Here is a 20,254-nt window from a genome sequence, read left to right on the forward strand (position 1 = left end):
CGCCGCCGCCGGGCGCTTCGCCGCCGCGGGCACGGCAGCGCTGGGCGCGCTGATGGCCCTGCTCATCGCCGTCACCGTGGCGGGCAACGCGCTGGTCATGCTGGCCTTCGTGGCGGACTCCAGCCTGCGCACCCAGAACAACTTCTTCCTCCTCAACCTGGCCATCTCGGATTTCCTCGTAGGTAAAGTGCCGCCCGCGGGACGCCCGGCACCGGCACCGGCACCGGCACCGGCACCGGCACCGGCACCGGCACCGGCACCGGCACGGCCCGGCAGCAACTCGGCGGCGGGGCGGGCAGCGCGCCCGGGGCTCCGCCGGCCCGGCTGCTCCCCGCTCCTGCCCCGACGCCCTCCCGCAGTCCCGGTCCCCTCCCGCTGTCCCCCGGCCGCTCCCTCCGGCCGGACCCCGCGGTTCCCCGGGGCAGAGCCCGGCTCTCACCGGGAACGGGCCCTTCCGCTTGCAGGTGCCTTCTGCATCCCCCTCTACGTGCCCTATGTGCTGACGGGGAGATGGATCTTCGGGAGAAGCCTCTGCAAACTCTGGCTGGTGGTTGATTACTTGCTGTGCACCTCTTCGGTCTTCAACATCGTACTAATTAGCTACGACAGGTTCCTCTCGGTGACAAGAGCGGTGAGTCCTGTCATGGCAGCTGAGAGGGACATAACTCTCCTCCTGATTATTCTCCAGATTGTCTGCAATACTTAAAAGTTCTTTGAATCCTCCAGAAATTATGAATCTCTCAGCCTGGAAGGCAATAATCATCCACAAATGCATAATTCAGCTGTGGTTTCAGATTAGTATTCCTGGCATAATTAAATCACGTAAGGCTCAGTCCCCATTGTGCAGGTGCCCCCTTCCCAGGTGACAGGATAGTAGTGTACAAGCAAGCCAGCCAGAGAAGCAGACTTTAAACTAGCAACAGCTTATTATCCCCAGGACAAACAAGTGAATTGCAGTCAGACTCGCAGCTTCATGGCAGTAGATTGCACTGCCAGCTTTGGCAGGGAATGTGGAGAGATCTCTGAGAGTGTGGGAGATCAAAATGCTCAGCCTTTTGCAGGAGGTAACGAGCAGCTCACAGGCAGATCTGACCCACTGCTGTTTGCTCATTCCCTGACTACAAATACAGCACGGATTTAGCCCAGGAGTTTGTCAAGTCCCTCTCCTTGGGACTTACAGGGAGTAGCTGGGGGCAACTCAGGTAAGTGGTGGGTGCAGACAGCTGTCAGGCTCCAGCCAAATCAGTACATTTCCACTTAGCAGACACCATATTTTGGAGCTGTAAAATGAGTGTTCTAAATCTTCCCTGTAAGAGTGTGATTTATCTAGCAATTGCTCCTGTTGCCTATGGCATATCAATTTGTTGGACTGCTGGGGTATTGCCTAGCAACTTTACCAGGAATGCTAATAGTCCATTTGTGAGGAGCCTCAGCCAGCTGGGGTGTGGGACTGTGTGTAAGAAAAGACTTTCCTCTTGCAGGTCGCCTACAGAGCCCAGCAAGGCAACACCAGGCAGGCAGTGCTGAAGATGGTGATGGTGTGGGTGTTGGCATTCCTGCTGTACGGACCTGCCATTATCAGCTGGGAGTACATATCAGGCCAGAGCATCATCCCCAGTGGGGAATGCTATGCTGAGTTCTTCTACAACTGGTATTTCCTCATGACAGCCTCCACGCTGGAGTTTTTCACCCCTTTCATCAGCGTGATGTTTTTCAACCTGAGCATTTACCTGAACATCCAGAAGCGCACCAAAATGCGCCTGGATGTTTTCCACGAAGTGCACAACCAGTCCTTCACTGAAGAGGTGGAAAGGAGCCCAGAACCAAAGCTTTCTTTGAAATGCTGTAAGTGGGAGCAGAAGGAGTCAGGTGAAACCCTCGACCTCTCTAAAAGCAAAGCTCAAGCAGCAGCCTCCACTTCCAGCCTGGATGCCAAAGACCTGCTGGAAACAGAGAGCTCCAGGGAACCCAAGTGTTGCAACAAAAAGAGCTGCAAAACTTCAGCCTCCACTCTGTCCTCAGAGAAACGGGTGAAGATCGTGTCCCAGAGCACGACTCAACGCTTCAGGCTCTCCAGAGACAAGAAAGTGGCCAAATCACTGGCAATCATTGTGGGCATTTTTGGGATTTGCTGGGCACCGTACACTCTCCTGATGATCATCCGCGCCGGCTGCCACGGCCAGTGCATCTCTGAGATCTGGTATGAGACTTCTTTTTGGCTGCTGTGGATCAACTCAGCTGTCAACCCTGTCCTATACCCCCTCTGCCACTCCAGCTTCAGAAGGGCTTTTATTAAACTCCTTTGCCCCAAGAAGCTGAAGATTCAGCCTCACTATGCCCTTCAGAACTACTGAAGGTGAAGCCAGCCCAGTGTGAGCATGAGAAAAGCCTTGGTTTACTTTTGCTGTACTGGTGTGGGACTGGAGCTGGCTTCCTTGGAAGAACCCAGGAGCAGTGGTGTGGGGCAGGTGAGGAAGGCAGAAGAGAGCCCACTATTAATTTATTTTAGTTCATCAACAACAAAATCCCACCGCAGAGAAGGATAAAGGGGTTTATTGACATTAACCACGGGCAGTGAAATCTGTGTCTGCCACTTGCAGGTGCCACAAAAGAGCTCTGCTGCCACCTAGTCAGCCTGAGCAGCACCAGCATTTTGCTCCAATAAACTGAAAACTGAAAAGAAAAAGCTAATAAAAATAAATATCTGGCTTAAACTACTGTGCTAAACTACAGCTTAGCTGTGGGCAGACCTGATCTTCTTCATAAATGGGGGAGTTTTTTCCTCACACCTATTACACATAGATGATGACACAGAAAGAAAAGAACAAATTTCAGAAGGAAAACATCTTATTTATCATTTTTGTTACAGCAGCTGCGGCCATAATCTGGGTCCCTGTTTCATGGGGTGCAATAGATGTCCCTTCCACACCCCAGGAAGGGACAGATCTCTGCCCTAAGGAGTTTACAGCCAGGCTCTGAGGCATTGAGCATTGTGCTGTTGGCATTGCTTGATCCCTCCCTGCTTCAAAACTGCTCTGATTTCCTCTGGGTCCTGCCAGTGCCCCCGTGGGAGTGCTTCCCTCCTGGCCAGAGCCATGCAGCAGGAACCAGCCCTGGAAGGGCCCTGGAAAAGGATTCTGTGCCCATGTGAAAGGTGCCAGCACAGCGCCAGCTCCTCCACAGACTCCATCCTCACAACCCAAAGACATCTTCAAACATCTTCTGCAGGATTTTAAAGATACGCTTCTGGCACTGTGTCAGGGAATGACAAGCTCAGATAGAAGCAAATCTTGTGTTGTTTTTTTTTTTTTTTTTTAATATTCCTTTTTAAAATGTTCCTTTCAGACCTCTTCAATTTTTCAAGAACTCTTGCATTCTTTCTTTTAAAATACCTCACTTCATTGGAGACCTGGCTTGAGCTTGTTCAGTCAACACAAGCATAAATTCTTTTACTATCTAATTTAATTTTTTTTTTAGAGCTGTCAACTAATTACACAGATAGAGCACAAGATTCAAGAGACCAGGGCTCTAGCCTTGGTCTTACCATAAAATCCTGGTAATTTTACTCTGCCCCCATCTCGTGCTTCATCACAGTTGACCATTTGTTCCGCAGCCTCTTTGGGCACAGAGGCAGTATAACCAAAAAGCAGATTAATTCCGCTGCTGGCACTGCTCAGAGATGTAGTAACACAAATAAGTAATTAGTTGCCATGGCAAATGCTCGTATTTAACAGTATTGCACAGGGGAGCTCAAGATCCTAACTCTGAAAACTACACTTACAAATAGAAACCCAAATGTTGTAAAGCAGTACCCCAAAAGCTTATGATGTTGTGATTGCCAATTACATTTTGCTGCTGCAAGCAAACTGCTTTTGGCTGCTGCTAAAAGTGAAAAGAAAATGCCATCCGACTGTATCTCAGTGATATTTGTCAAGTAGATCAGTATTGTCACCTGAAGTCAGGTTTTAAATGATGTCTTGTCTGGTGTATGTGATATTTCAGACTTGTGACAAGTTCTGTCAGTCTGTTATATATGGGTTAAAATTCACCCCTCGAAGTACCTGTGCTGTGAATTGACAGGGTAAATGTTGAGCCTGCTCATACCTTTCCCTGTGTCTGCTCCCTTCTGAAAACTTCAATAAAGTATTTTTACAAGAAGCTTGCTGAATATTTTGTGGTGAAAAAGGTGTTGTCAGAAATGATAAAATGCAACTGGAAGCAAAACAGCCATGGGTTTACCTGAGGAAGCAAATATACATGTCACAGAAAAACCAGCTCCTGAAACAGCTGAGCTTCTCTTACCTCTGGTGAGCAGGTTCCTGACAGCCCCCTGAGGGTGTGGTGAGTGCACATCTCTCAGTTCTCTGGTCTTTTCCAGAGCATGGGATCTGGAGAGGTTACATCAGCAATAACTCTTCCTATAACTCACAAACCTCACTGGTTTACTTAAAAATGACAGAGCCATAACGTGCCCAAGGCACCAGTTTCCAGCTGTAGTTCTCTTCAGTTGTTCATCAGGAGAGCTAGAACTACTAGATCATTCATTCTGATTAAAAAAGGTGCCTGGTGTGACCCCTTCCTTTCCCAGAGGGAAGAAAAGAACATGTTTCCTTGTGAGCCTTTTGCACAGTATTTTCATGGTCTCTGACCTCCATGTGGGCAGAATTATCTACACTTGGCTGAAAGTAATTTTATTCATTGTTGGATATTGCAGGGAAGATACTTATATTCCTTCCTGAAATAAGAGCTCTTGCTTTTCCAGATAAAAAGGAAAAATAACTATTTATGCTTGGACATGGGGTCACACCTGAGCCTGGTTTTCATACTGAAAATGTTGGGAGATTATCTGAAGTTTCAGAGTATCTGATGACTAATTCAAATATGCTTAAAAGGTTATTTGAATTCTGCTGATTTTCAGTGTTCAGAATATAAATGTCTATATGCATTTGGAAGAGGCAGCGACTCGGGAGCTTCTAGGCATAATCCAATATGAATTCTGAAAATGCAGAACCACTGGATAAGGCAGGGGTCCTTGTCATCCAGCCCAGCAAAACACCTGTGTATCATTTATTTTTAGAGGCTAAAAAATTGCCTCTTTCCTGTTGTCTAGTCATAAGTTAAGCAAGCAGGACCTGTTTACAACAACCATGAAGGAAAAGTTGCTGTAATTATGAATATGATTCAAATATTTGGGGAAGCACAGAGGCTTCATTTCCACAGAGAAAAGAAACCTGGCTAATTCCAGAGAGAAGCATCTAATTTATGCAGGGAGTGTTGGAAAACAGCATTCACACAGCTGCAAGTCATGCCAGGGAGCTTTTTTGGATAAGTGACTTCCCACAGGAGCAGAGTGGAGGTGATGCCAGTTCCCCTCTCTTGGTACAAATCTCCACTCCATTAACTCGAGGACATAAAGGCTGCCCTAACGAGATCTGTGGTCTTTTCCTACAGCAGCATCTGCATATCAATCAACTATCAAAAAAACATTTTTTATTTTAGCACAGCTACTTTCTTTCTGTCTCTCTAAATGCTTCCTCCCTAATCACCAGTAATGAGAGGTCTCTTTACACAGGCAGAGGAACTTTGCTCCACAGCCTCTCCTCCAGCCCTTCCTCAATTACCATCCCTTATTTTTGCTGTCCAACCTGCAGTTACAGAAATTGCTCCATTGTTCCACAGACATCATTAGCTCAAGTAGGAGGCTGGAGAAGAAGAGAGAATGCAAGGAGCTTTTGTGGGAAAACACCTGTCTGTGATAATTAATGAGATTTTCTGGGAGGGAAGGGCTTTGGAAGTAGCAAGATATGATTATATTTTGATTTGAAAGAATGCTAATGGTTTGTAAATGACCATTCATTTTCACAGCAGAACTAGGATGGAAAGACCAGGGGTTAACATCCTTGCCAGAAAGAACTTTGACAACATGATTTCTGTGAGGGAGGATTGATTTTTCACAACGCCATCTGTGGAGCAGTGACACCAGCACAACTTTGCAGTACAGACCTGGTCCTGCACTCTACAGAGCTTGTTCTGCAAACAGATGAGGCACAGTAAGGAGTATTGTTATCTTTCCTTCTGAAGTGAGAATTGCAGACAAGAATAAAAACTCTGCGAGCTGCCCTAGATGAGTGCCACAAAAGAGAAAAGCTCTCTCAATTTCTGCCACCACAAAGCCAGCCTTTCATGCAAGATTGCACAGATGTTCCTGTGGACAGTAGGGAAGTCACAGCAATTCTCTGTTCCCTTAACCTTTAAGTCTCTTCTTTTCCTCCTTTAAACAATTTTCTGTCAATATAGTTGCACTTGCAGGCTTAAGGAATTATGGGGGTTTAGAAAAGCAATTAGGAATTCTGCAGGGTGAAAGGTCTTACTTATAATCCAGCACCACCATTTACTGAGATTTAAAACTATTGCTGGTATTTACTTCAACAAACCCACCACTACCTGAGGGAGGAACACTTGTGAGCATCTCAAAGGCAAAAAAACCCAGCTCTGTCCCTGCACCTCCTGTTGCAAGCTCAGGAATGTCAATGACTAGTTCAATCAGCTCCATTTTTATTGCTAAGGATGCACAAGCATTACTTATTTACAAGCCCCACACTTTCACTCCATCATTTGCAATGTGCTTGCACAGTCTGGGTGCAAAAGGGAGCTAATACTTAATCCAAGTACCAAACAGCATAGGTTGAGCTATGCCTGCACTTCTGTGGGGGAAGAACAAGACTATTTTTTTCCATTTTTAAAGTGCTATTGCCTGATTTTATTTTTTTTTTTTTTTTAATGACATTTCCATTTTTAAGGTGCTATTGCCTGATTTTAGTTTTTTTTTTTAATGACTTAGAGGCACTAAGTGAAACATAAACTTTGGTTGGGTTGTAAAGGTTTCATGGCAAAACTGGAGTTTTCTCCATGTAAAATTGGAGTTTTCTCTATGCAGACTGGACCCACACCTTAAACATCTGTTCTTTTGTCTTGGTTTGGAAAGACAAGTGCCTGCTAAGGGAGGCAGGAGCCTCCCCTGAAATGGAAAATGTAAACCCCCTCCCTCCAAACTGCTATAAATTTGAAATTAAGGGGCTCTCAGGCAAGAATGTGGGAGCAGGAATAACAGTTGTTTATTATTGGCAATCCAGGACACCTTCTGAACACAAAAATGTGTCTGTGGTGTGACACTGACTTTGGAATTATTTTTAACACAATATCCTAGGATTTAGCAGCACAATTAACACTGAAGGAAAACTGATTGCAAAGTAGTTAATAATCTCATTCAAGATCTCTCTGAGCATTCACAAACAACAAGCTCTTTACTAGGAGGGCAACAACAGTTCTGGCAAATTTTTTAGCTGTTAACTCACAGCTCACACACAACTTTAGCCTTTGGAAGCTGTTTATTGAAGAACAAACAATAATGGGGGTTGCATATAAACGCTTGAACACAAGGCTGCAAGTGCACCCTGCAGTGTCCATGAATTGAAAACAGTTTGACAAAGCAATCACCCTCCATTATGAAAATAATTTATACTTTATGTTCTAAGAAGCACAACCACCATGGTTAAACCATCATTTAATGTCTCTGATACAGCTTGTATTCAAAATATACAGGGATAAAATATTACGTGTAATACTTTTACGAAGCCCATGGTCAGTGCTCTGGGAATTAAGCTGCTATCCAAGAGCTTTCATGAAAGGAACAAGGTCTTTTGTTGCTGTCATTAAAATTTTTAACCAAAATGAAGGTTGCAAAAATGTTATGGAACTGTATAGGCAGAGGAATGCTGACACGCAGCTAATTCCAGAGTAAGGAAAAGACTGAAGTCAAATATGACTGTCATTGGAAGAATACAGCACCAGGGCAATATAAAACCTCAGCAGAGGACCAAAACGCCCAACACATCCTTCCTGAAGCTCTCACTGGGAAGAGCTGGTGCAGACAGAAGCCTGCAGAACAGTTCATCTCTATTTCAGAGAGATAAGATCTGAAATACCTTAGAAATTCCCCCTCACAAGTCTCACATGCTCCTGTCCTCTACTACGAAGTGACAATCTCAAAAATGAGATAATCCCTGATAACACAGGGATTATACTGATTTCCCTTGAAAAAACCCAGAAATTCAACTTTCCTTCACTCACCTCTTGAGAGATGCTCCAGCAGTACTGAACAAATTACTAAAAGCTGGGGAAATCAGGAATTTAAGGTCATTACCATTGACTCATCTTAATAACCATGCTTTCACCTCAACAATAACTTCACTGAGAACCAGCACTATGCACCACTTCAGAAAAGTGCCTTCCAGTCACCATTTGTAAAGAGGAAATATTTGTAAGCAATATTAATCACTCCCAACCGTGGCATAAGAAGTTACCAAATCAGCATTGCCTCCTTCACAACAAAAGAATACAGAACATAAATTTCAGTCAGCCTAATGCCACTTTTACAACAGACTCAGAAAAGGTATCTGTGTGCTGACAGAATCTACCAAATTACCTTTGAAAAAGCAGGTCTATTAACTGAAAGACCAGAATGGGCATAGCATTTTCTGAGAAAATCTGAACAAGTTCCTTCTTTACTCAAGCACATTTGTGGCCCTCTGCAATTATTTTCTCGATTAGTGTATGAGCACTTAGGCTTTCCTGGCATGAAAGAGGGAATATAGCTATTTTTCAGTTTGAGTATTAACTAAGAGCAAATCTTCTACTGTGCACCCATTCATCAAGTGCCCTGGTTAGCTAAATGTGATATCAGTTTTATTTCAGGCTAAATAGATTAGGAAAATAACTTCTGTAGCACTAATTTAATTTAGTCTTAACATATAATTCTAGAACTGTTCTGTTGATCAGCTTCATAAGCCACTTCAAGCCATTGAATAACAATTACAAAAATCACTATCTTTAGAACATTTAATTAGTGATAATTATATCAATTAGTAGCACCAGTTAGTAAATTGTAGATGTTTCACATGGCAATTGTTGTTATCCATCTACAGAATAAGTTTTATCCACTGTGAAAGAATTTCTGAATGCTTTAAAAAAGAAATGGGAGTTGTGTGAGTGAGCTCTCCTAAAGCTCCTAAACGCTGCCATGGACTGCAGTTCCATGAAGAGGGTAAAGTGGATACTGGAGGATTATTTCCCAAATTCCAGGTCATCTGTTTTGCCACAGAATTTCTGTGTGACTCTGCAAGTTGCTAGGGTCCAAATCCAGGCAGATATTTTAATTCAAAATGCTTAAAATTCAGTGGGATATAGGCTTTTCCAAGCCTGGCTAAGTTTGGACCTCAGCCTTCCATGATTCAGTTTCTACCACTGAAAGAAGATCTAAAAAATCACTCAGAAACATAAGACACAGTAATTGAAAAAAAAAAATAAATTTCAAACCCATGAAATTTTCATCCATCAAAACCATCTTCCTAATGGCCATAAATTAGTTAATGAAGCTGGGAAATTTTGGTTGATTTAGAAACAGAGATGTGTTAGCTTGCCAAAATAAAATACATTTTTCCAGCCTATAGACACAAGAGGCACAAGCACAGCTGATGTGGCACCCAACCCATAGCACAGTGGGGCAAGCTTCAAACGCACAACCCCCGGCTCTGGAGTTATTTAATGTTACCTGCTTTGGGGTTTTTCGGACAGAGCTCAGCAGCCCAGTACGGGCCCGTTTGCACCGGGCTTTAAACTCCCATCGCTCGTCTGCTGTGGGGGCGGGTAGGTGAAGACAAGAAACGTTTTGTGAAGCCACGCAGTAAGAAAATATTGATTTAATAGGGTGACATTTTTCCAGGTTACGCTTTAAATGTGTTCCACGGGTGCACCCGGGGGCGACCCCGCCAGCACCGCGAGCACAGTAAGAAAATATTGATTTAACAGGGTGATAGTTTTCCAGGTTACGCTTTAAATGTGTTTCACGGGTGCACCCGGGGGCGACCCCGCCAGCACCGCGAGCACCGGGAGCACCGGGAGTACCGGGAGCACCGGGAGTACCGGGAGAGTACCGGCAGCACCGGGAGTACCGGGAGCATCGGGAGCACCGGGAGTACCGAGTACCGGGAGTACCGGCAGCACCGAGTACCGGGAGCACCGGGAGCACCGGGAGTACAGAGAGTACCGGGAGTACGGGGAGCCCCGGGAGCACCGGGAGTACCGAGTACCGGGAGTACCGGCAGCACCGAGTACCGGGAGCCCCGGGAGCACAGCGAACACCGGGAGTACCGGGAGCACCGAGTACCGGGAGCACCGGGAGTACCGGCAGCACCAGGAGCCTCGGGAGTACCGGGAGCACCGAGTACCGGGAGCACCGCGGGGGCTCCGGGGGAGGCTCCGGTTCCTCCCGGCGCGGAGGGGCCGAGGAAGCCGGGAGGAGCAGCCACGGTCAGGGGGCTCCGAGATCGAGCGGAGAGGGAGAGGAAGGAGCAGCGGGAGCAGCCCGCCCCGCCCAAACCCGCAGCGGGGAATCCTCCCTGGGCGGGGAGGAAACCAATAAGCTCCGGGACAAAGTGGGGCTGGAGGCACGGCAGACCAGCCCGGCCAAGAGAGGCGGGCACCGAGGAGGAGGCGGCGGCAGCCGCGGTGCTCACATCCCCGGGCGCTGCGGCGGCGTGAGGGGATCCGCGAGAAGCGGGCAAGGAGAGGCGGCTGCTGAGCCGGACAAAGCACTCTAGCTGCCCAAACTCATCTTCCTGATTTATAAGAGAGGAAAACAACAGGAAATGAGGAGCCACAAACCAGTATGATTTCATGAATAAGATAATCAAAATAGGGATATTTCATCTGTAATATCACAGATGTCTTCTTGACAACCAGTGTGTCCTGGATTGCCAAGCAATTGTATTCTATTTGCCATCTGTAGGGCAGTTTGTCTTTTCAAACCAAGACAGCATTCTAGCTGCCCAAACTCATCTTCCTGATTTATAAGAGAGGAAAACAACAGGAAATGAAGAGCCAGAAACCACTATGATTTCTTGAATAAGATAGTGAAAATAGGGATACTTCATCTGTAATATCACAGATGTCTTGACAACCAGTGTTTTAGCAATTACATTGCCTTATGCAAATATTTTTTGTCATAAGCATTTTCCACTTTTAGGGGAAGATTAATCTGGATTTAGAGAGGGAATAGTAACTTCTGTCAGTAGCTGATTAGTGTGTGTACAAAGGAAGCACTGGGTGGGGATTCACAAGTCTTTGGGAAACAATGATGTTCCAGTCTCAAAGGTAATTAAGCACCAAGAACCCAAATGCCAAGATTCAAATGAGAAATCTTTAAACCATGACGAAGATTTTCCATATGCAAAAATTGATCCCAAACCATCAGATGCTTTCTAAAATATTGACTGTTACCAGCACATTAATTGCCTATCGATTTCTCCAGTTACAAAGACAAAAAGGCTCTATGTAGGATTTGAATAACAAAAGATAATTTGTTCAGCAGTTCATTTTCAGCTTTTCAGTCTTAATAAGTCTGGATCTAAAGTGCATTTCTAAACCTGCACTTCAAAAGGTGGTTGTGTCTGTATAAAACATTTTCAGTGTATGTGAATAGCACAAGGATGTTTTGTGTCTTGTACTCACGCATCATGACATAAAATAACAGCATCTGAATTTTCTGCAGTGCTACAGTCAGGTTAAAAGCCCACCAAACTGAGCGCAGGTCACCACTGCATTATGCCACTCACTCCAATTACCTGAATTGAATGTTACCAGAATAAAATGGATTGTAACAAAGTAACCAACCACAGCCTTACTGAAATGGAACATGCAGACACAAGTGAGTTATTAAACCATAATCATGTGGATTTGTAGTATGGTTGGTCTTCAGTTCTCACTCATCAGTCAGGAAATGTCTATAAAATACACAAATACATGTCCTCACCTTGATGGCAGAGCAATATAGCAACCTGCAAAGAAGAGAGCTGAGTAAGGAATGCAAAGTTCAAGGAGTCAATGCTATATTTTATATATACAAGGGCAGAGAAAAAAACCCCAAACCCTACGGATGACAAATGAGATGCTGTTAAAGCCTCCTTAGACAATTCTCTTTCAATCAGAAAAGAGGAGATGAAAAATTACTCTCAGTGGGGAAACGAAGGACAAACATAATCTCAACATTAAAACAAGGTTGATGAAAATCTCCCTGCCTTTGTCCTTCTACCAGCTAGGTTTTATGACTCAGAAAAATGGGCACACTCCACATGATAAATTTCAGAACTGCTTAGAGAAAAATCAAAAGTGCAGCCTGAAGGGAGCTTTGTTCTGTTATCAAGAGTTGCAAAAGCATCTTTTATCATTATTGGCATACAAATGTAACCTCCCCTTCAAGTAATAATACTCCCCTCCAAGCAATAACTGCAGTCTTTCCAGACTTCTACAGTGCAGGCACATTTAACCCCTATTTAAAAACCAGAAATATTTGTTGCTGGGGAATGGCACTAGGACCTGCAGCATGGAGGACTAGCAGAAAACAGAGCTGTTCTTCACAGGCCAGGCACACATTAACCTTGGGATGAAGTTTAGCAGTGTCAGGGGGGAGTTTTAATCCACACCAAAGCTCTTCCCACAACAGTGCACTGCCAGTGCAGGTGTTGCACAGTGAGCTCCATTGACAGGATCCCATGGGAGACAGGACAGAAAGGCAGTTGGATGGTGGATCCGTGTCAGCAGCTTGTACGAACTATGACAAAATCCCACTCCATGTGCACGAGCATCTCTGGCTCACAGCCACTCCTGTCATTCTTTAATTTGAATTAATGAACAGGTAACAAGTTATTCAGCATGTTCAAGTAAGAGTACTTATTCACTTACCACAAATTTACTATGAAGACTCTTAATAAGGACACAGACAATAATGGAAGATCTTTTCCTAATGTAAAAAAAAACATAAATTAGGTAATATAAAAAAGTGCTTTAGGAAACAGTAAGTAAAGTAGATTGCAGAACATCTCATGCTTAAACACACAGATTCAATGCTTTAGTTAATGTACTGCAATAAGTCCTCAGTATCCACATTTAAAAGTGCAGTCCTTTCTAATACTTGCTTTTACATTAGCATTTGATTTTCTTTTTCTGGGCAATTGATACCACTTACATTTTCCAAGGACATACAAAGGGGAAAATAAATAAAATAAAATAAATTAAAACCCCTACAATTAGCACTGAAATAATGTTGTAATTGTGTACTAAAAAAATGAAAGAGTACTAGAATTGCAAAGTGCTAAACAAAATTATAGCTCAGACTTCTCCAGGAAATGGAATTGACTGAACTTCAATTCACACTGAATTCCCACAGCTTATTGTCAGAATGAGAAATAAAATCTACCATATCTCTCTCCTCTCGCCAGCTTAAGGAGCAAAGTCACCACCAAAGGGTTCAACAGAGGAAAGCAAGAGGGAATGATGTAGAAGAAATCCACCAAAACCTAAATCAAAACAAGCCCACCCACACCAGCCCCTGCCAAAAAAAAGTGGAAAGGCATCCTATAGCACACAATTCCCCAAAACAATTCACCATTAAACTAATGATTTTTTTCCTCTCTCTGTTTTTAGAGGCAAAACACATTTCCTTTGCAAATCCTTAATTTTCAGCAGAACCAGAGGTTCCTCCTCAGTCCTGTGCTCCACTGGGATGGGACCCAAGGGATCTTTGTGCTAACTGTGAAGGAGCACGTGGAGAAATGTGGCCCAAGTGGTTAAAGACTATGGGAAGTCCAAGCTTCTACAAAGAAACAAAGCTGGAGGTATTTGGCACTTTTCACTGCCGGATGAGGGAGAACCTGAGGCTGCAAAGCCTCTTTGAAGCCTGTTAGGAACACGGCTTTAGGAGCTTGGCGCTGTCACCTCAGAGCAGGTGGCTGAAACGCCAAGAACAAAGAGCCTCACTGCAGGAGCAGTGGCACGGAGGTGTCAGGACACCTGCAGTGCTTTCCACACAGCAGTAAACAACACTGCTCTCCCTGCAGGAGCTCAGGGCACCTGAGCACTAAAGGAAGGCTGGGAGCTCCTCAGAGTACCGAGGCTGTTGGAACAGCCTCGGCATTCTTAAACACAGCCAGAGAGAGTGAAAAGCCTTTGTGGGTATTAAATAATCTGCTAAGAAGCTGCACCAGCTTTTGATGTTCAGGCAACCTTCCCCTGATTTTATTAAAAGTGGTTGAAAAGCACGTAGCAATAGCAGGAAGAAAAGCAGTGAAGCCTAAAAATGCTGCACAAATCCAAACAGAAGAGCAGAACTGAGTATTAACTTCTATTTAATTCAACTCGGTAAAGCCCAGGGATGAAGCAAAACACAGGAGAGACTTCAGGATTTAATATTAGTTTTGATTTTTTCCTGATCCTATTTATACCACATCACTGCTTATAATGCACAGATTACTCCCCACACCTGACCACAACTAGAAATACTCAGAATGTGAATTTAGAAGAGGTAACTACTTGGTTTGCCATAATGTATTGATCAATTCAGGCTTTCAAGTTCACTTGTACTTTTTCCAGAATTAAAACATCCTTTTAAGGATGTTCCATGCAGAAGTATCAGACTACCAGGGATGAAATAAAAAACGTGTGGAGAAAGAAGCAGAATTATCACCTTCACTGTGGTGTATTACAAAAAGTGGTTAGAGGCTACAGATTAGTGTTTTTCATATCCACTCAGTAGTTTCCTCTATTTCTGACAGTGTTGTGTCTCAGCACCCCACAAGCCTCTACAGGTCCCTTATGAAAAAGTTTAATGATATGTTTTGATGAATTTTGACTTTCCATTATTAAGATAACAATCTTTTACAGAAAATATGACCAGAGTGTACAGAAGCAGCTCTTCTTTCAGTATGAGAGGGCAAAGACCACTGTTCTAAATTAAGATTCCTGAGTTCCTAAAGTTTAAGAACACAGTCCATACAATGATACAGTTGATTAAAAAAAGGGACACACACACACAAAGAACTGAACGTTTATTTTATTTGATGTATCTAAGCCTAGGATTTCTCAGAACACTGCCTGACATTGCTAAATGGGAGAACTCAGATGTCAGTCTCAAATGGCTGGCTCCTAGCCAGTTTATTCAGCTGCTTAGCTGCTGCCAGCATTTAAATATAGTAAATTATTTATATTAATGAGAAAATAATTTCAGTCATTAATTGCAGTTCTTTCATGCTCCTCCTCCCTAAAATTACTGAGCTGTGCCTCCCTCTGAGGAGAAAAATCCACACCAAACCACAATAGGAGAAAAGTTTTAAGACATGACTGAAATTTGCCATCATATAAAAACAGATAAACATGGGACCACCTGATTTTATTTTAGAACTTTTGATTAGTGAAAATTGAGAAAGTGACTTCAGTACACTTCATAAAATAAGCTAACATCTCCTGCAGATGCTGAATTTCAGTCATTTCTACTAGACAGCATTCTCTTAATTCCATAGTATGCCAAATAAGAGCCAGGTTTCCAGTCCAACACCCACCATGATTACAATTTTCAAGCTTTGTTGTAAAACTTCAGAGACACCTCACAGGTGAACAAACAAACAAAACAATCTTTCCAAAGCAGCAGTCCAGAACAAATCCCCATGCTGTGCCCTTCCATATTAACAACAAAAACAACCCACAAGAAGCCCAAATCACAGAGATGCACTCAAATCAAGCTGCTATTTTAACTTTGCTCTCCTTCCAGCCCAGTTCACAGCAGCTGTGGCTTCTACCACTTGACTGGGCTTTGTCCTCGTGACTGTTCTGTCTTCACATAAGTGTCATACAGTTCTCTCAGATGCAACAGCAGCTCCTCCAAGTTGTCTCCTGTCAGCGCAGACACCGCGATGACCCTCTCAGCTACCTGCTCCCTAAGGAGTGGCAGATTGATCCTGGACTGAGCAAGGTCAACCTTATTCCCAATCACAACACAAGGCCTCTCAGACAAGCCTTTTTCATATGCTTCCAGTTCATATTTCAAGTCTTGCAGCTGGATCCAGGGCTGAGGCACAGAGAGATCCAGCACGTACAAGAGGAAGCGGCAGCGCTCGATGTGCTTCAGGAAGGCCATCCCCAGCCCACGGTTCTGATGAGCACCTTTGATTAGGCCAGGAATGTCAGCAACTGCAAGAGAAATTTCACAGTGAATCCAGCAGGTCCAATAAAAAAACCCAAAAATTGCCCCAGTCTTTTACTGGCCAGTGTCAGTACTTTTAGAATTAAGTCTCAGTCTCAGTGCTCAACACTAAAGCACAACTAAGTTTGCTGCTGTTATCTTTTAAAACACCTAAATTTAGATTACTCCAGTGCAGACAGAACACAGACTGACAGTTTGGCACTAAGGGTACCTACAAGTGAAGGCGAAATGGGCTTGCAGTAGAGTTTTCTTTGAAGTTCTTTAGAACTAGCAAGAACACTAGAAAACTCAATCTATTTCTGCAGCATTTTAAAGCATTTACAAAGGTGACACAAATTGCTATCAAGGTACACACAACAAACTTCAAATTCTTACCTGCCACTTGTTCATAGTCTTGATAGTGGACAATGCCAACGTGGGGGTTTAGGGTTGTGAATGGGTAGGCAGCCACAGCTGGCTTTGCCCGGGAGATGGCTCTCAAAAGGGAGGATTTGCCAGCATTGGGAAAACCCACCTGGAATACAAACACACAAATTTCTCAATCTTTAACAAATCTGCAAAATTCTGCTAGACCAGACAGTTATTCTGCAGTTGTTGGACTACATCAAGAACATTTTGCAGCAAAGTATAACTTTCACAGGTTTGCCAGCTGGTGTTAGAATATTTCCATATTCAAATACAAAAATAACTTAAGCTCAGAGTTGACTGAGCATTTTTAATTTCAGAGGCTGATAAACCTGGCTCTAACAAAATCAAATGTTTAATATCTGTAAAAAGAGAAATACAGGGATTAAACACATGATTTGAACTTTATAATTTAGGGGAAAAAAACCCAAAACCAAGAAAACAAACCAATTTAAAAGAATTCTCTATACTGTAGTGTTCATCTGCAGAACCAGCAGACAAAGCTGCTGTATATCATCAGCAACCACTGATGAATCTTGTTTCTCTATGTATAGTATGGATTTTAGCAGAAGTAGGACGACACCAAGCAGCATGAGAGTGACAGCTCTGTGAATCACTTTGGACACCCTTCTACCAAGTAACAGCAAGAAAGCATTGAGCTGTGTCTCCAAACAAGCAAGCCAGGGGCTAAGAAAATGTTATCTCACATTATTTCTTCAGTCAGTCAAGTGGAAGCTGAACCAACAGAAACTCACCAATCCTGCATGAGCTGTTGTCCTGAGCTCCAGATGAAGGACCCTCTCCTGACCTGGCTCTCCTGGAGTGAATAACTTCGGAGCGCGGTTTTCGTTGGAGAGAAAGAAGCGATTCCCTTTCCCTCCAGCTCCTCCATAAGCTGCAATGTACTCTTCTCCATGCTGGGTGAGGTCAGCCACAACTTCACCATCCTCCTTCACCAAAGTACCTACAGGGACCTCAAAGGGAAGAGGTGCAAGCATTACACCGAAGCTCAAAGCCTGCAGCAGATCCTCCCCCAGCTGATTTCAGATTTGCTGAAAATCACTCCTGCATATTCTCAAGGTGAGCAGCCCAAAAAGAGCGCTGTATTTCATGAAACTCACTTTCTGAACAGCACTGCCAGACATCTACCCTCCATTACACGAGATTTGCACACAATAAGGTTCTCCAGCTTGAAAATCGGCTGTGTACCAAGCTACCACACAGCAGGCAACACCCACTGACTTACTTTAACATACATGTGTGCACCGTTAGCTCCGTAACAGTTTTTGCTTCCTCCTCTCTCTCCGTGACAGCCCTGATAGAAGCGGAACACTGAAGAAAGGGATTTCATTTGCTGGTCAGCTGAAAAGCAAAAGACACACATTTTGAACACATTGCTTCAGTAAAACAGGCACAGAAAAGCCAATTCTTGACTGTTCTTTCCCTTTTTGAATATTGCATGAGTGCACATCCTATTTACTATTTATTGTCCCTATTTTTTATTTACTGTCTCAACAATAACATATCAGGGAAGACTAACATCAGTCTAAGTTGTGATGAAGTTTAACTGTCTGTACTTAACTGCTGAGATTTATTAATGTGGTCATTCCAAACCAAAATTAATTTGCTAGATTAGATTTTACAGCAGGGTGGTGGTAGAAGCAGCTTTATTAATCTTAAGAGGAAAATTTAATCAGATCTTAACATAACACAGTCAGGCACCACTCACTAAACTATCTGCAAAATACCTCAATTTTCAAATTTTTTTCTAAGGGTGTCAGTGTCATTTATGTCCTCCTTACCACAGCTCAGGAAAAAGCTTCAAAAGTGAAGACTTCTCATACAGAAATAACCATTTTAACCTTTTTGCCATTTACCATTTCTCACCATCCGTGCAGGGTTGTCTTGGCTGGGGTGGGGTGTTAAGCAAGAAGACACCAACACAAAACAGAACAGATTCAGTGAAGTTTACCTTTAAAAATGACATGACCTCCATCACCTCCATTCCCACCATCAGGACCTCCAAACACTTTTCTGGGCTCACTGTGGAAGGAATGGCCCCCGTCTCCTCCCTGTCCTCCAACCACGCGCACTTTCCGCTGATCCACGAAATAACGTGTCTGCAACAGGGGTGGGGGTTGCTCCCTTTGAGTACAATTTATCAGACTCATCTTCCAAGAAGTTTTAGTTATTAGGCAGACCTGCTATTTTTAGCCATGATGAATTTCATTCAACAGTAAAAAAAAAATAAATCAGAACTCTGCTGCCATTCACAGATCAACTAAATGCAGCGTACGGAGTGTAATGATAGGGATCTCATCTTTCAAGTATTTTTAAGAACTTTTTAAAAAACAAATACCTAAGGCTACCATATTTTGATATAACTTTATCTCCAGAAAAGGGACTGAAATTCCCAAGGGAAAGTATTAGGGAAGTACATTCACTGACAGGTGGAATTGTTTACACAGAGGGATGAAAAGAGAAAGCATGACTGTGGTCACGGTAACTTTCAAATTCTGTCAGTTACTGCGGGACTTCATGACGAGAATGGGCTTTAAGGGTCACTTTAAATAAACGGCACATATTATTGTTATGATACCAAAGATAAGCAACTGAAAAAAAACCTCCTCTCAACTGAACTCTTGATAATCAAATTTATACTACTAAAAAGCCTCTTTTAGAAAGTATTTGGCACCACCAGATGGAACCTCCTCTCAGCTGAACTTTTGATAATCAAATTTACACTACTACTAAAAAGCCTCTTTTAGAAAGTATTTGGCACCACCAGATGGCAAATCAGTAAACTATGTCTTTTAATGGGAAGTGATTTATGGATCATTAGAAAATAAGACTTTCCAGAGACATGTAAATATAAAAATAAGTTGAAGAATAAATTCTAGGACCCTGAAGTTTCTCTGACATAAAGTGAGCTTGCTTGGCAGCTGACTACGCTGCAAGACTAAAAAAACCAATGAGAAACAAAACAATATTTTAGATTTAAAGCTAAATGGTGTTTTTAAAGCTAAAACACCATTTCACAGCTTTACCTTTAAAAACCTTTTTACTTTCTAGACTTACGGATGCTTCCCGCCCAAAGGGGCCAAAGGGGAAGTGGACAGCTAACACGATCCCTGTGAGCACCGAGAATATCGCGGGGCAGACTCATTTCCTCACTATTCCGGAACTCAATCATATTTTAGCCAGTATTTCCTCACTCCAGAAGCGCCAGCGGCGGGAGCTGTGTCTGAGGCACCCCGAGCTCGCCCAGAGCCCAGCACTCACCAGCTGCCGCTCCGAAATGGCTCTCTTTTGCCTCAGCCGCCTGTCCTTGGCGCAGCGGGCGCAGGTCGTGGAGAAAGCCGGCGGGCTGAGCAGCAGCAGGACCGGCTTCCAGGGGCTGCGGCCGCTCCCCCCGGCCCCGCAGCGCCTCAGCGAGCCGCCCAGCCCGCCCCCACACAGCACCGCCATGGAGGGACAGGCACAGGCACGGCCACGGCGCCGCCTCGGCCTCCCGGGCGCAGCCGCTGCGGCGAAGCCGCGCCCCCGGCAGCCCCGGCCCGCCTCAGCCCCGCCTCAGCCCGGTCCCAGCCCGGCCCCGTGAGGGCTGGGGCAGCCCGCGAGGCTCAGAATGCAGAACGGCTGGCATTGGAAGGGATCTTAAAGATCATCTCGTTCCCGGCAGCCCCGGCCCGCCTCAGCCCCGCCTCAGCCCGGTCCCAGCCCGGCCCCGTGAGGGCCGGGGCAGCCCGCGAGGCTCGG

At 44.3% G+C, this 20,254-nt stretch overlaps 2 protein-coding genes across 2 annotated transcripts in view; one reads left to right on the forward strand and one right to left on the reverse strand.

The window, feature by feature from the left end:
* Window positions 1-2,354, forward strand: part of HRH3 (histamine receptor H3) — a 2,491-nt gene extending 137 nt beyond the window's left edge. The window contains exons 1-3 of the mRNA XM_041478399.1: window positions 1-182; window positions 465-631; window positions 1,482-2,354. The exon at window positions 1-182 is cut by the window's left edge and continues 137 nt beyond it. Coding sequence (XP_041334333.1) covers window positions 1-182; window positions 465-631; window positions 1,482-2,354 — 1,222 coding nt within the window. The remainder of the gene's footprint in view (window positions 183-464; window positions 632-1,481) is intronic.
* A 12,574-nt stretch (window positions 2,355-14,928) lies between these two features.
* MTG2 (mitochondrial ribosome associated GTPase 2) lies at window positions 14,929-20,013 on the reverse strand. Its single transcript, XM_041478555.1, has 6 exons — window positions 19,778-20,013; window positions 18,468-18,615; window positions 17,742-17,857; window positions 17,251-17,469; window positions 16,466-16,604; window positions 14,929-16,077 (listed from the first exon to the last, which is right to left on the reverse strand). The coding sequence occupies exons 1-6, from the start codon at window positions 19,961-19,963 to the stop codon at window positions 15,683-15,685; spliced, it is 1,203 nt and encodes a 400-aa protein (XP_041334489.1). The 5' UTR covers window positions 19,964-20,013; the 3' UTR covers window positions 14,929-15,682.
* Between the last annotated feature and the right edge of the window lie 241 nt (window positions 20,014-20,254).

The sequence above is a fragment of the Pyrgilauda ruficollis genome, unplaced genomic scaffold (genome assembly GCF_017590135.1).
Source record: "Pyrgilauda ruficollis isolate IOZ18807 unplaced genomic scaffold, ASM1759013v1 scaffold45, whole genome shotgun sequence".
Classification (NCBI taxonomy): Eukaryota; Metazoa; Chordata; class Aves; order Passeriformes; family Passeridae; genus Pyrgilauda; species Pyrgilauda ruficollis.

What these genes read in the sequence shown, in the direction of transcription:
- MTG2 (XM_041478555.1), bottom strand. Translation starts at nt 19,963, where the DNA reads ATGGCGGTGCTGTGTGGGGGCGGGCTGGGCGGCTCGCTGAGGCGCTGC. An exon ending in CAACAGCTCATGCAGGATTG is followed by an intron (nt 16,605 to 17,250) that starts GTGAGTTTCTGT and finishes TTTGTATTCCAG; the next exon opens with GTGGGTTTTCCCAATGCTGG. An exon ending in AGACTATGAACAAGTGGCAG is followed by an intron (nt 16,078 to 16,465) that starts GTAAGAATTTGA and finishes TTTCTCTTGCAG; the next exon opens with TTGCTGACATTCCTGGCCTA.